The following is a 16,690-nucleotide window of genomic DNA, read 5'->3' on the forward strand; positions in this document are numbered from 1 at the left end:
CACCCGCAGCAAGAGCAACATCATTGACAGAGAAAATGAAAATGATAATTGACAGAGAAAATGATGTATACAGAGAAGCGAGTCAGCCCGAGAATTTAACCCTGTGGCACCCCCATAGAGACTGCCAGAGGTCCGGACAACGGGCCCTCCAATTTGACACACTGAACTCTATCTGAGAAGTAGTTAGTGAACCAGGCGAGGCAGTAATTAGAGAAACCAAGGCTGTTGAGTCTGCCGATAAGAATACAGTGATTGACAGAGTCGAAAGCCTTGGCCAGGTCGATGAAGAAGGCTGCACGGTACTGTTTAAATGTGTAAACATTTCTAAAACATAATTTGACATGGGTATTGTGTGTAGGCCAGTGACACAAAATCTCAATTTAATCCATAACAAAATTAGGAAAAAGGCAAGGGGTGTGAGTACTTTCCAAAGGCACTGTAGATACGTATGGGGTAAGGTGACTAGGCTTCAGGATATATGATAGAGTAACAGCAGCGTAAATTATGATTGTGTGTGTGTGTGTAGAGTCAGTATAAATGTACTGTGTCTGCATGTTATGTGTGTGAACAAATTATGAAGTGTGTAGAGTCCTGTGAGTGTGCGTAGAGACAGTGCAAAATAAAATACAAGGGGGTCAACTTAGATAGGGGTGGTCAAGGGGGTCAACTTAGTCCGTGTAGCCATTCTGTTAGCTATTTAGCAATCTTATTGCTTGTGAATATAAGCTGTTTTTGGAGAACAACCTGGTCTCATAGACTAGACGTAACATAGTAAATGGAAATACGGGACACTCAAATTAGTACGATAAGTTACATTTGGTATGGTTACATAAGACAAACCTTACTTCAGGTAAACCCAAAGGTTGTGAGTTCGAATCACATCACATAAAACTTGAGCATTTTAGCTAATTAACGACTCTCCAACTACTTACTACTTTTTAGCTACTTTTCAACTACTTCACATTTTAACTAACCCTTCCCCTAACCTTAACCGTTTTAGTTAACCCTTCCCCTAACCTTAATTCTCTAACCTCTAAACTTAACCTTAACCCCTAGCCTGGCTGACGTTAGCCAGCCAGCCACCTGGCTAGAATTTGTAACATATCATACATTTTTGCAAATTCATAACATATTGTACTTTTTTTTAAAAATAGGCATATTGTACAAATTGTAATTAGTAACATATCATCTGAAATGGGTGAAGGACATCCACAAATTAATACATACCATATGTAATGTAACATATCATACTAAATCAAAAACGTTTTTATTTGTCTCATGCGCAGAATACAGCAGGTGAACAACAGGTGAAATGCTTACTTACAAGCCCTTAACCAACAATGCACTTTTAAGAATATATATATTTTAATTAGAAATATAACAAATAATTAAGGAGCAACAATAAAATAATAGTAGCGAGGCTATTTACAGGGGGTTCCGGTACAGAGTCAATGTGCAGGAGGTTCCGGTACAGAGTCAATGTGCAGGGGCACCAGTTAGTCGAGGTAATTGAGGTAATATGTACGTGTAGGTAGAGGTAAAGTGACTATGCATGGATAATAGACAGAGAGTGGCAGCAGCATAAAAATTAGGTTGGGGTGGGGACAATGCAAATAGTCAGGTTAGCCATTTGATTAACTGTTCAAGAGTTATGGCTTGAGGGTAGAAGATGTTAAGAAGCCTTCTTGACCTAGACTTGGCGCTCCGGTACCGCTTGCTGTGCAGTAGCAGAAAGAACAGTCTATGACTAAATGGAGTGTCTCCGATTTACATACAGAATAATACCAGAATGACCAGAATGCAGTGCCTGGTGTCAGATTTGATGCACTGGTACCGCTTGCTGTGCAGAGTCTATGGCTCGGATAGCTGGAGAATTTAACAATTGTCTGGGCCTTGCTTTCCCACCTCCTGATATAGAGGTCCTGGATGGCAGGGAGTTCGGCCCCAGTGATGTACTTACTGGGTTGTCCCCACCACCCTCCATGCACCATGTGATCTTGGGCAGTGCTGTTGCCAAACCAAGCAGTGACGCAGTCAATCAAGATACTCTCATTGGTGCAGCTGTATAACTTTTGGAGGATTTGAGGGCCCATGACAAACTTTTTCACTTCCTGAGGGGGAAGAAGCTCTGTCGTGCCTTCTTTACAACTGTGTGAGTGGACCGTTTTAAGTCGTTTGTGATTTGGACACCTGGCTCTGGCTGGCTGGTAAGGTGCAATATTTTCTAATTAAAAAATGACCGCCACCTAAAATAATTAGGGCGGTGCTTACTAAAGCAACGCACTTACAGATATGTGTTTTCATTGGCTATGTTTACTTTCCGTCCACTCTGCATGTATTTTGGTGATATGAATGGTCTGTTGACAAGCCTGTCAAAATTCCTGTCTAGCGATTGGCTGAATATTGCATCATCACAGCCTTTCACTCTTGTTGCTCTGAAGCGGGTAAAGTATCGTGCATTTGTCTAGCAGGAGACAAGTATTTTCTCGTGAAGGCCTTTTCTTTGGAAAATAAACACTGTTTTGCTGGAAACAGTGAAGTGATTTATTTTTTAAATACATTTTCTGTGTTAGTTGTTCAAGTTCCTGTACCAAATATGCCAAGAGGCGGTAAGTATCAAACGCCGTTATTTTTGCTAACGTTCCAAATGTAGCTAACGTTAGCTAGCCATACAACGGAACATTACCTTAAAATAAATATAGCTAACTAGCGTTAGCTAGCGACTTGGAAGGATCTGGCAAAATGTATGTTTTGTTGAGGTTCCCCGTTTCGTGAGAACTGACATCGCTTGCTAGCCACTAGCCATAGAGAAGCAAATTGACACCTGGCAACTTGATTTGCCAGATAGCCATCTAGCTACTGTAGTCACTGTACGCTAACGTTAACTATTTAACGTTTAAGTTGTTAGCTTGCTAGCTGTTAGGCTACTGTCACTAGCTAATGTTAGCTAAACTGTTCATCTGGCTAGCACCATGTGCACCCGGTTGATTTCTTCCATTTACGTTCATGTCAGTATCATGTTTCTTGGCAAGCATTTACTGTCCCCCCTGATAGTAATGATATGTGGCTAATGAGTTATGCCACAAATGTATCCAGGCAGCGAAGAAGTTAAATCACTTTTATGGATTGGATTCTGACATCTGTAGTTAACCATGCCGCAGTGAGCAAACGTCATGCCTGACTCATCTCTTGTTTTTTGTTATCTCTACAACATGCCACGCGCTCTCTCTTTTGGGGTTTTAAGGTAAAAAAGGTCACAAGGGTCGGGGAAAGCAGTTCAGCAATCCAGAAGAGATCGACAGACAGATGAAAGCACAGAGAGAGCTGGTGAGTAAAGGACCCATGTCTCCGAGGGGATATCAAGTTTTTGCACCTTTGTGAGTAACAAAAGCTCTAGACCAGTAATGGGTAACTTTGATGGGGGTGGGTGCTACAAAACATCTGAACTCTGCATGAGAGGCTGCAGTGGCTTGCAGGTCTGTATACCCACATCCATACCCAGACATTTTTATTTAACCAGGTAGGCTAGTTGAAAACAAGTTCTCATTTGCAACTGTGACCTGGCCAAGATAAAGCAAAGCAATTCGACACATACCCTTGTAAAACTGACCATCCTGCTGATCCTCGACTTCGACGATGTCATTTACAAAATAGCCTCCAATACCCTACTCAATAAATTGGATGCAGTCTATCACAGTGCCATCTGTTTTGTCACCAAAGCCCCATATACTACCCATCACTGCGACCTGTACACTCTCGTTGGCTAGCCCTCGCTTCATACTCGTCGCCAAACCCACTGGCTCCAGGTCATCTACAAAACCCTGCTAGGTAAAGTCCCCCCTTATCTCAGCTCGCTGGTCACCTTAGCAGCACCCACCTGTAGCACGCGCTCCAGCAGGTCTTTCTCTCTGGTCACCCCCAAAGCCAATTCCTCCTTTGGCCGCCTCTCCTTCCAGTTCTCTGCTGCCAATGACTGGAACGAACTACAAAAATCTCTGAAACTGGAAACACTTCTCTCCCTCACTAGCTTTAAGCACCAGCTGTCAGAGCAGCTCACATATTACTGCACCTGTGCATAGCCCGTCTATAATTTAGCCCAAACAACTACCTCTCCCCCTACTGTATTTATTTATTTATTTTGCACCTTTGCACCCCATTATTTATCTCTCTACTTTGCACTTTCTTCCACTGCAAATCTACCCTTCCAGTGTTTTACTTGCTATATTCTATTTACTTCACCATCATGGCCTCTTTTTTTTTTTTTTTTTTTTTTTTGCCTTTACCTCCCTTATCTCACCTCATTTGCTCACATTGTATATAGACTTATTTTTCTACTGTATTATTGACTGTATGTTTGTTTTTACTCTGTGTTGTTGTGTGTCGAACTGCTTTGCTTTATCTTGGCCAGGTCGCAATTGTAAATGAGAACATGTTCTCAACTTGCTTACCTGGTTAAATAAAGTTTAAATAAAAAAATAAAAAAACATACAACACAGTTACACATGGAATAAACAAACATACAATCAATAATACAGTAAAAAAAAAATATATATATATATATATATATATATATATATACACACATACACACACACACACAGCATGTGCAAATGAGGTAGGATAAGAGAGGTAAGGCAATAAATAGGCCATAGTGGCGAAGTAATTACAATATAGCAATTAAACACTGGAATGGTCGGGTGTGCAGAAGATGAATGTGCATGCAGTCCTAGCCTTTTCCAAAATGTGAATAATATTCAAATCTATTTGTCATGTACATGAATGAATAAAGCCTACATGTCAAAGTGTAGGTGATTTGCATGTTTTCCAGGGGTTGCGTTCAGAAATCTGCATTTTCAAAACGCAGACCATAAACTATTTTTAAACTATTTCACCTGTTTTTTTATATCCAAAGTAGTTTTTTTATTTTTATTATTATTTTTTTTACTTCATTAGTGTTCAACTATAGTTTTCATTCACAGAAAATACATTAGTGCAACACACTTGGCAGAAAATAGCTTAATCTTTATCAATGACAACGAAGTGCAACGCTATTTGGCTAGCAGGAAATTAGCTGCCAATGAAAAGGGAAGGATTTTTTTTGCAAAAATGATGCATGGCCATCACATTTCTAATGTTTATCATAGAAAGAATGTAGCCAGCTACATTTACTAATGTTTTGCTTGAAGTTAATCTTGCATTTTACCTGAGAAAAGTAGCACAGAAATATAGCTATATATCAGAGCGCTGTCTGCTGATAGAATGCCCGTGAAATCTCATCAGTGACGTGTAATTGAAGCACAAAATTTGTCTTCTGCCAAGAAGAAATTACAATTGGAGGCATTTTAGATATGCGTTTGCAAAATGCAGCAAGATATTTATTGTGCTCTTTCTTTTGTTTTCTCTCTGTGTTAAAACGACCCCTGTTGGCTACAGCCTCGTTAGCATTGGTTTGGATACATATGGGGGATTCAAACTTTAATTAAACTTTTAATTACATAAATATAGGCTAATGTAACAGTACTCGTCTTGCGTTGTGTACAATCAGTCATCAACACGGAACTCCAACATGTAGCACCAGTCATGTAACTTTATTCTGATAAGAACGACACAAAATTGCACGTCATGCAATGCACGTCTCACCATCCAACTCTGCACTCACGCACGCTGGTTTGGTGCTTGTTCACTGGGGTAGTTACCAAAATAATACAATTATAATATATTTAACAATGTACCTGATAAGAACGACACAAAATTGCACGTCATGCAATGCACGTCTCACCATCCAACTCTGCACTCACGCACTGTACAAAATATATGAACCCCCCCCACCAGACACAGTAAGTTGCTAGCTAATACTGGCGGGAATTCTCTACAACAAAATGCACAACAAATATTCTCCAAAAACCGCTGCATCTTATCGAATAACATTTACAAACAATTTGATATAAATTGTACATTTAAATTATCACTTGAGAGTATAAAAATCACTTTTGATGTACAGTGCTTTGCAGCCAACAACTTACCGCTGGTTTGGTGCTTGTTCACTGGGACGATTCTAACTGGAACATCCCCCCTCGTAAGCAAGCTACGCAAACCAGCCAATAAGATGCCATGTTGAGTAGGTGAAGTAGCAAGGGGAATCACCAATATAACCCTGTTACACTAAACGCCAGTCATTTTTGACAAATATAATGAAGGAAGGATATTTAACGTCTAACGGGTTGATTCTGACGACTCAAGGCACAGTTCGTTCAGATCAAATCACTAGACCGGATAGTGAAGGACAGTGCCCGTTGCGCACCGCTCATCACCCACCTTGAATCTGAGTGGAGGCAGTCAGCAATTTCAAACAATTTAACCATAAAAGTAATTGTTTAAAACCTGTTACTTTTGTCATTTTATGAAGCATGTCTTACCTTGTTTCAAAGTAGCCTATACAAAATATGACCATAGAAATGTTGAGGGAATGATTTTAAGAACACTTGATCTCATTGAAACCAGCATTTTTCTCATGTTCTATTGGGTTTTCAAATCAATGTTATTTTATTGCAAAAAGGAATAATCCTAGTCATAATATGCATTCTTGTTTATGCATCTTTAGATCTCTCCTCTTTCTTAATTTCTAACGGAAATCTCTGCCACATGAAACCACTAACACGTGTGGTGTGCTTTTAAGAACCGTGTTTTCAAGATAATTACATTTTGGATATTTGCACGTAGCTTACAGCCAGCGTGTGTGCATTGAGTTTATAGTTTTATTTCTTCATATGATCAACATTTTAAGCTAAACGATCTGTTGCATCAGCCTCATTGCTTTTTAAAAAATATTTTATATACATGTCGACCCAGAACTGTCCCAGAGTCTGTTTTGAACTGTGTAGATATATTTTTTTGTAATCCCAGGGACTACGGGACTCGTAGTATTTGGATATAATGTTGCAATATATTTTATAGGCTACAAATGGTGGCCAACCATCCTCCAGGACATCCTTAAAGGGCCAGTGTTTTGAGAAAGTCTTGAATATGCAAAGAAGACAATAGACAGTGTAGCCTACATTTTTGTCAGATTCTCTATAGTAAAAAAAGAGTAACGCATTTTATTTTGTAAATTGGTTCCTTGCATCATACAATGATGTAAAAAATTTGTTACAAACCAGAATTTTTTTAGGGGGGGGGGGAATTATTTGTCCAAAGGACAAATTAAGTTGATGTATTCTGCTATTCTAACTCTCAAAAGTAAGTTGAGAGCCCAACTGAGTTGCCCCATCTCTGCTCTAGACAGATCCAGTGGTGGAAACTGTACCTATTTGTCATACTTGAATAAAAGTAAAGATGCCTTAATAGAAAATTACTCAAGTAAAAGTGAAAGTCACCCAGTAACGTACTACTTGAGTAAAAGTATTTGTTTTCAAATATACTGAAGTATCAAGTAAATGTAATTGCTAAAATATACTTAAGTATCATTTACAGATAGCCAGGGGAACACACATAATTTACAAACGTAGCATGTTCTCTTGATAAGTCTGTGAATTGGACCATTTTCTTGTCCTGCTAAGCATCCAAAATGTAATGAATACTTTTCGCTGTCAGGGAAAATGTATGGAGTAAAAATGATATTTTCTTTAGAAATGTAGTGAAGTAAAAGTAATCAAAAATGATTATTTAAAAACAGACCCCAAATATGGACTTAAGTAAAAAATACTTTAAAGTACTACTTAAGTGCTTTATACCACTGGACACATCCATGTATTTTTATACAGGGTTCTAGCTTCAAGTGCCGGGAGAGATATCTACATTTTGGAAGGTGCTGGTGTCTTAAACTGCACTTTCTAGTTGCAGGTGAAACTCTGAAAACAAGGAAATATTCAAAGACATTCATCCACTTTTTGTACCGAGTGAGAAATGCCTCCTGCATGTGTGTAGATATTTGTGTTGTTTGGTCACACAGTGTGCTGCGCTGTTATGTTCTTCTACATGTGGTCGCGGCACTTACAAATGACTAGTTCCAGCAATGACGTAGGGAAATGGAGATGTCCATCAGCTAAATGGCAAGGGAACTCTCCACTCGGTGCAAAAGGTGGATTTAACATTTGTTTTTGAATATTCTCCCTGCCCTCCAAATCGAGAATGATGATGGTATCGCCAAATAAAGGTTGGTTGAAAATGTGTTTACAATGCTATAGCCCTGCTCCTTGACTTCCTGCACCAGCTAATTCGGCTGGTAACATTGACATATATACTCCAAGGTATGAGAAATGCATTTCAAACACCGACATGATCGCTTTAACATGATCTAATATGTGTGTGTGTGTGTGTGTGACAGGAGGCGAATGGCGGGGTAGAGAAGGAGGAGGAGAAGTCATCAGGATCTGACGACAGCAGCAGTGAAGAGGAGGACATTGTGAGTGAGGGCGCTCCTTTTTAATGTCTAGTTCTAGGCCTCCCACCAAGGAATTAGAAGTGTTGATGTGGGGTTTTACTGAGAGACTTGTGAAGATTCTCCTACTCACTTTGAAAGTGTTACCTGCCAACACTACTGTAGTCAGAACTGCAATGTTGACTCTGTTCAATGTCTTGACGTTCTCTGTTATTACAGAACAAGAAGAAGAGTGGAGTGGAGGGATTGATCGAGATTGAGAATCCCAACCGCATATCGCAGAAAAGTAAGAAGGTGACCGAGCTAGATGTCAACGCACCCAAAGAGCTGTCACGCAGAGAGAGGTGGGGGTCCTTCAAGTCTCAGGCCTATGCCTAAAATTAAATGACTAAAGGTAGTAATTTCAGAAATAACCCATTTTGACTTGGAAGCGTTTGGGTTAGTGAAGGTCTTGGGAGTAGGTGTCGGCAAGAAGATTTATTTAATTTCCACTCAGCACGCCCAGTTAACATTCAGATGGAAATGATAACAGCAAATGTGGTGGGGTTGTTAATAGACCTTGGACTTTTTGATAGCAGGACTTTGTTACGCTCTGTCTCAGGGAGGAGATTGAGAAGCAGAAGGCAAAGGAGCGCTACATGAAGCTGCACCTGGAGGGGAAGACGGACCAGGCACGGGCTGACCTCGCCAGGCTGGCCATCATCAAGAAGCAGAGAGAGGACGCGCAAAAGAAGAGGGACGGCCTCAAAAAAGGTGAGGGATTACACATCTACTGTGCTAGTACTTTGTGCTGTAAAGTCCGCTAGGTATTGGTATTTCTCTATGGTAATCTGAGACGGCCATACAGGAACTGTTGTGTTAATTCAGACAGACTGGTTTAAGTGTTACTCCTTTTGAATTCAGTGCCTAACCGACTGTGTCTTTATCTGACGATTTCCTAGAAAAAGAAGCTGAAGACTCCAAGTCCAAGCGTTAGTCCCCTGTCTCCCGAGGACTTGGCCTGGCAAACGTTCTGGAGAGGCTGGAGAGACGAGAGAAGATTGTAGGAGGGAGGGGAGGGGACCAATACGAGGGTTGTCGGCTCAGGGGTACCATGTGCTTCGGCTCCTGCCCTTCATCTCCGATGAGGGAAGGGTGTGAGCGGGGCGTTTTTGGAGGACACGGGAGGGGGGGGGGGGTGGAGGTGCACTTTGGGTACGCCTGTTTAGTTTCTCTGAATTATGTGAGGTTACAACTGCAGGTGTTCTAGTGTCTTCACTCCTCCCCTGTGTTCTTATTCTAAAGCTGCTGGAGATCATTCTTTAATTTTTACATTTTAACACTGTTTACTTAGGAATGGGAAATGTTGGGATGATGAGGGATTTGTATACCTTCTCCTTCATCGAACCTGTTTTAAGGTGATTCAAGAGGAGGTGGTTGGGATTGAGGAACACTAGTCAGATCCATCTTCTATAGGAAGTCTATGTACTCTTTATTATTGTCTTGTTCTGGCCTTTGTCTCTACCGGCTGTGTCTTCATTCACAACCTGACCATTTTAAAGGCCTTTGGCCGCAAAGGAAAGATGTTGGAAAGAGCTGTCCCAGAGGCAGTAGTGTTTGACAAAACATACGTCAAGGAATCAATCAGCCTTTATGCCACTTACTTGTAGGCTGTTCATTTCCTGGAGCTTTTATTCTGTTGGATGTGTTGGTTTTTCTGCCCAGACATGTTCAGCTGTTTGAGCTGTCACCTTGCTCTAATTTCTCTTTAAACCACCTGGCAGTGTAACATCTAGTAAAAAAGTTAAATTGGTATAAAACGGGGCATAATGATATTTCACAATAATAAAATTGAAAAAGCATCGCTATAGCCTCCTACTGGATGTCTCTTTCTCAGCACTATGGGTCACTATGGCTTTCTCTTGAAAGGGACCATTATTTTGTTCCCTTTAACAGTTAACACAGGACCAAGTCAATGGTCGCGTTCCCCTGCTCAGACGTTGCGTGCCACGTCATGGACTGCTGTCAGGCACCAGATTGCTATAACATCCAGACGTTATAAGATCTGGCAGGCATCAGCAACCCCTGGGCAGAGGAACTCGCCCACTGTCTGTCTCTCTGATAGTTATGACGGTGCTATGCTGTAGTGCAATGGTTGGAACCTGATATGCCTTTAACAGGAAAGCAATATTCTCTGAATGGAGGTTGTGGCGAAAACTAATTTCTCTCTTGAAAACATACAGTATATACAAAGTGTTTTAATGTTTATAAAAAGGACTCTCCAGGACTGAAAGGATTGGTCGGATAATTGGTTGACTCGTCTATTTGAATTTTGTTGTATAGAAATAAATACATTACTAGATGAATGAATAACTATTTGAATTGGTTTTGATTTGAATGGACTTACACAATACATCCATGGTCTAGACCTGTGGTTTCCAACCCTTTTCACTTACTGTATTACGGTGGGAACCACTGGTCTATACCACATCAAATATGAAATTTCAGAAGTTGTAGGCCTATGTACATTTGACGGTGGTTGTTTTTAGGCCTGTACACCATAGTATAGAAGTTTGTCCACCCCACAAAGCTATTCAGACAAAATATCTGCTTTTGCTTCAAATGCTGATGTGAATGGTCTGATAGACGGTGTGAAAAACTGACTCCACTGCTTGGCTTCTATGGTGTCGTGGAACAGGAGTGATGACACAAGATTATGATACTGTAGTGCAGGGTTTCCCAAACTGTCCTGCCCTAGCACTACACAGCTGATAATAATCAACTCATCAAGCTTTGATTATTTTATTCAGCTGTGGGCAGCTGCAAGGACAAAAACATGCACCCAGGGGGGGCCCCAGGACCGAGTTTGGCAAACCCTGCTGTAGTGCACAGGTGTCAAACTCATTCCACAGAGAGCCTAGTGGCTGCAGGTTTTCGTTCCTCCCTTATACCTGACTGATGAATTAAGGTCACTAATTAGTAAGGAACTCCCCACACCTGGTTGTCTAGCTCTTAATTAGGCCCTCCATGGAACCAGTTTGACACCCCTGCTGTAGTGGATTTGGGTGACAGCACTGATGGTCTCTATAATACATACAGGTCCAACACATTATTGTATGTATATGGGCTGAAGATTGTTGCTCATTCATTTTCAACAGTTCACCCCATACCTATAACTAGCAATTTCACTGTTGCCACCAGGCTGCAGTATTTGAAAAGACCATAACTGACAATCTGCACATACACCTACATGCAACTTTACTGCTATTGTAGATACACTGGAAATGTTTAGAACTGCATGCAATCTTTATTTATCCAGTGGTGTGTCCAAACTATAATATAAGCCTATGAAAAAAGGATAGCTAGGATAGATGGCTGTTAAATCGCCACTCACATACCATCATTATTAGATTCAATATGAGAAGTCCTAACCAGATGTCAATAATGTTTCCTCTTCTCACATCATGATCCGGTGTGTGCTGTGGACAGACTGCTTCCATTTACAGAAGTGTAGACAGAACAGAATCCAGGAGATGTCAGATGGCCCAGTATTAACCCATCACCATAAAGAAAGACCTATTCAGATTCTCCTGTAAAGTAAGTATCATGCATGTCCTCAAGTTTTCAGGAAGGTTTGATGTTGACAAAGAGGCCCCTATTCAGTCATTATTTTAAAAATAAAATGTTAGGTGTGTCTTTTTACTACCACAATCTACTACTGTATGTATGGTGCAACCTCAACCAACATATACTCAGTTACAGAGCCTTCAGAAAGTATTTATACTCGTTGACTTATTTCACAAAATCTCACCCGTCTACACACAATACACCATAATGACAAAGTTAAAACATGTTTTTATACATTTTTGCAGATGTATTGAAAATGAAATACAGATATGTCATTCACATAAGTATTCACACCACTTGAGTAAATGCTTTGTAAAAACACCTTAGTCTGCTATAATCGCTGCCATTCTGGGTAAATCTAAGAGCTTTCCACACTTGGATTGTGCAACATTTGCCCATTATTCTTTTCAAAATTCTTCAAGCTCTGTCTTCTTGATTAGCATCTCCAGTATAGATTTTTGCCTTGTGTTTTAGGTTATTGTCCTGCTGAAAGGTTAATTAATCTCACAGTGTCTGGTAAAAAGCAAGTTTTGTTGAACCAGGTTTTCCTCTAGGATTTTGCCTGTGCATAGATCCATTCAGGATAAAAAATAAACAGAAAAACTCCCCAGTCCTTAACGATTACAAGCCAAGCATACCCATAACATGATGCATTCACCACTATTCTTGAAAATATGGAGAGTGGTACTCATTAACAGTTTGTATTCAAGACAAAAATTGAATTGCTTTGACACATTTTTTGCAGTAATACCTTAGGATGCATGCCTTGGAATATTTTTTTTCTGTATAGGTTTCCTTTTCACTCTGTCAATCAGGTTAATATTGTGTAGTAACTATAATGTTGTTGATCCATCCTCTGTTTTCTATCACGGCCGTTAAACTCTGTTGCCGTCACTAATTGGCCTCATGGTGATATCCTTTGCGATTTCCTTAATTAATAATTACTGCTTTTAAAAATGTTACCTATCTACCAATAGGTTCTCCCTGCGAGGCATTGGAAAACCTCCCTGGTCTTTATTTCAAGTTTTAATTGCAAACTCAAAACCCAACAATGTAATAATCAATAACAATGTATTACTAGAAAAAACACACGAGAAATATGAAGAACACAATAAGTAAGTAAGCATACTATATACAGGGTCAGTTTCAAAACCATATTTACAATGTGCAGGTTATTGGAGTAATGGAGGTAAATACAGTTGAAATCAGAAGTTTAAATACATCTTAGCCAAATACATTTAAACTCAGTTTTTCACAATTCCTGATATTTAATCCTAGTAAAGATTCCCTGTCTTAGGTCAGTTAGGATCATCACTTTATTTTAAGAATGAAATGTCAGAATAATAGAGAAAAATATTTATTTCCGCTTTTATTTCTTTCATCACATTCCCAGTGGGTCAGAAGTTTACATACACTCAATTAGTATTTGGTTGCATTGCCTTTAAATTGTTTAACTTGGGTCATATGTTTCGGGTACTCTTCCACAAGCTTCCCACAATAAGGTGGGTGAATTTTGGCCCATTCCTCCTGACAGAGCTGGTGTAACTGAGTCAGGTTTGTAGACCTTGCTCGCACACGCTTTTTCAGTTCTGCCCACAAACTTTCTATAGGATTGAGGTCAGGGCTTTGTGATGGCCACTCCAAGACATTGACTTTGTTGTCCTTAAGCCATTTTGCCATAACTTTGGAAGTATGCTTGGGGTCATTATCCATTTGGCTGACCAATTTGTGACCAAGCTTTATCTTCCTGACTGATGTCTTGAGATGTTGCTTCAATATATCCACATAATTTTCCTGCCTCGTGATGCCATCTATTTTGTGAAGTGCACCAGTCCCTCCTGCAGCAAAGCACTCCCACAACATGATGCTGCTACCCCCGTGCTTCACGGTTGGGATGGTGTTCTTCGGCTTGCAAGCCTCCCCCTTTTTCCTCTAAACATAACAATGGTCATTATGGCCAAACAGTTCTATTTTTGTTTCATCAGACCAGAGGACATTTCTCCAAAAAGTACAATCTTTGTCCCTATGTGCAGTTGCAAACCGTAGTCTGGCTTTTTTACGGCGTTTTTGGAGCAGTGGTTTCTTCCTTGCTGAGCGGCCTTTCAGGTTATGTCGATATAGGACTTGTTTTACTGTGGATATAGATACTTTTGTACCGGTTTCCTCTAGCATCTTCACAAGGTCCTGTGCTGTTGTTATGGGATTGATTTGCACTTTTCGCACCAAAGTACGTTAATCTCTAGGAGACAGAACGCGTCTCCTTCCTGAGCTGTATGACAGCTATGTGGTCGCATAGTGTTTATACTTGCGTACTATTGTTTGTATAGATGAACTTGGTACCTTCAGGCGTTTGGAAATTGCTCCCAAGGATGAACCAGACTTGTGAAGGTCTACAATTTTATTTCTGAGGTCTTGGCTGATTTCTTTTGATTTTCCCATGATGTCAAGCAAAGAGGCACTGAGTTTGAAGGTAGGCCTTGAAATACATCCACAGGTACACCTCCAATTGACTCAAATGATGTCAATTAGCCTATCAGAAGCTTCTAAAGCCATGACATCATTTTCTGGAATTTTCCAAGCTGTTTAAAGGCACAGTCAACTTAGTGTATGTAAACTTCTGACCCACTGGAATTGTGATACAGTGAATTATAAGTGAAATAATCTGTCTGTAAACAATTGTTGGAAAAATGACTTGTGTCATGCTCAAAGTAGATGTCCTAACCGACTTGGCAAAACTAGAGTTTTTTAACAATAAATTTGTGGAGTGGTTGAAAAACAAGTTTTAATGACTCCAACCTAAATGTATGTAAACTTCCGACTTTAACTGTATGTATAGGGTTAAGGGAACTAGGCAACAGGATATAAGATAAACAAAGTAGCAGCAGTTTGTATGTGATTGGGTGTGTGTGTCTGCAAGATTTGATTTGAGTGGGTGTGCATGTGTGTCGTGTCAGTATAAATGTATGTGCATGTTATGTGCGAGTGAGCAGATGATGGAGTGTGTGCGAGTGTGTACGGCCCTATGAGTGTGCATAGAGACAAAAATAAAAAGGTCAATGAGGATACAAGGTTAGCTCTGATAGTCTGTGTAGCTATTTTGTTAGCTATATAACAGTCTTATGGCATGAGGATAGAAGCTGTTTAAGACCCTGTAGGTGCCAGACTTGATGCACAAGTATCGCTTGGCATGCGGAAGCAGAGAGAATAGTCTATGGCTTGGGTGGTTGGAGTCTTTCATGATTTTCCGGGTCTTCCTTTCACACTGCCTAATATAGATGTTCTGGATGGCAGGGAGCTCGGCCCCAGAGATGTACTGGGCTTTCCAGGACCACTCTGTGTAGTGCCATGCGATCGAGGTCGATGCCATACCAGGCAGTGATGCAGCCAGCCAAAATGCTCTCAATGTTACAGCTGTAGAACTTCTGGAGGATTTTAAGGCCCATGCCAAACTTTTTCAACCTCCTGAGGGGGAAGAGGCGCTGTTGTTCCTGCTTCATGACTGCGTGTGTGTTTAGACCATTTTAAGTCTTAAGTGATTTGGACACAGAGTAACTTGAAGCTCTCGACCTGCTCCACCGTGACCCCGTCAATGTGGATAGGGGTGTGCTCACCCCCCCGTTTGGTGTAGTCCACGATCAGCTCCTTGGTCTTACTGACGTTGAGGGAGAGGTTGTCGCTCTGGTACCACACTGCCAGGTCATTGACCTCCCTGTAGACCGACTCATCGTCAGCGGTGATCAGGCCTACCACCGCCGTGCTGTCAGCTAACTTGATGATGGTGTTGGAGTCATGCGTGGCCACGCAGTCGTGGGTGAACAGGGAGTACAGGAGGGGACTAAGCGTGGGGCCCCTGTGTTGAGGGTCAGCATGGTGGAGGTGATGTTGTCTACCCTCACCACCTGGGGTTGGCCAGTCAGGAAGTCCAGGATCCAGTTGCAGAGGGAGGTGTTCAGACCCAGAGTCCTAAGCTTGGTGACGAGCTTGGAAGGGAGCGTTGGATGACTCTGTGGAGGTCATAGCGGGCCTTCTTGTACTTATTCCTGTTGTCTACGATAACTATGTGTGTGGTATCCCTGTCTTTTAGTTTAGCACCAACCTTGGTGTTAATCCAGGGCTTTTGATTGGAAAGGCAGCAACCCTCACCGTGTGGACAACAACGCCGATACATTTTCTATTGAAGCCGGTGACATTACAGATAATTACATTTGTGGGGTACAGAGATAAGATAGTCATTCAAAAATCATGTTAAACACTATTATTGCACACAGTGTGAGTCCATGCAACTTATTATGTGACTTGTTAAGAAAATGTTTACTCCTGAATTGATTTAGTCTTGCCATAACAAAGGGGTTGAATACTTATTGACTCAAGACATTTCAGCTTTTCCTTTTAAATTAGTTTGTAAAAATAATAATCAAAATAAACATAATTCCACTTTGACGTTATTGGGTTATTGTGTGTTGGCCAGTGACACAAAATCTCAATGTAATCCATTTTAAATTCAGGCTGTAACACAACAACATGTTGAACAAGTCAAGCGGTGTGAGTACTTTCTGAAGGCACTAAATAGGCAGATTACAATATCTAGATGGATATACATCTATGACTCAGATAGATATTACATGATACTGTTTCACATTGTGATATTGGAGAAAAAAAACTCTTCCCCCTGCTGTTGCTTCAGTTGAAGCAACTTCCTCTTCTCTC

The 16,690-nt window shown here is 40.6% G+C and overlaps 1 protein-coding gene across 2 annotated transcripts; it reads left to right on the forward strand.

Annotated features, from left to right (window-relative positions):
* Positions 1-2,389: 2,389 nt before the first annotated feature.
* LOC139381217 (28 kDa heat- and acid-stable phosphoprotein-like) lies at positions 2,390-10,726 on the forward strand. Of its 2 annotated transcripts, none has more exons than XM_071124673.1 (6): positions 2,390-2,609; positions 3,245-3,327; positions 8,324-8,401; positions 8,597-8,721; positions 8,979-9,130; positions 9,325-10,726. In XM_071124673.1, the coding sequence occupies exons 1-6, from the start codon at positions 2,597-2,599 to the stop codon at positions 9,351-9,353; spliced, it is 480 nt and encodes a 159-aa protein (XP_070980774.1). In that variant the 5' UTR covers positions 2,390-2,596; the 3' UTR covers positions 9,354-10,726. The 2 variants fall into 2 exon arrangements, with proteins under 2 accessions (XP_070980774.1, XP_070980775.1); XM_071124674.1 differs by having other exon boundaries at positions 2,412-2,609; positions 9,319-10,726.
* Positions 10,727-16,690: the final 5,964 nt, after the last annotated feature.

This window comes from Oncorhynchus clarkii, chromosome 23, assembly GCF_045791955.1.
Source record: "Oncorhynchus clarkii lewisi isolate Uvic-CL-2024 chromosome 23, UVic_Ocla_1.0, whole genome shotgun sequence".
NCBI lineage: Eukaryota > Metazoa > Chordata > Actinopteri > Salmoniformes > Salmonidae > Oncorhynchus > Oncorhynchus clarkii.

Bases quoted from the DNA above. Each gene is read 5' to 3' on its own strand.
- LOC139381217 (XM_071124674.1), top strand. The intron at 8,402-8,596 runs GTGAGTGAGGGC...CTGTTATTACAG, and splicing joins GCAGTGAAGAGGAGGACATT to AACAAGAAGAAGAGTGGAGT. The intron at 9,131-9,318 runs GTGAGGGATTAC...ACGATTTCCTAG, and splicing joins GAGGGACGGCCTCAAAAAAG to AAAAAGAAGCTGAAGACTCC.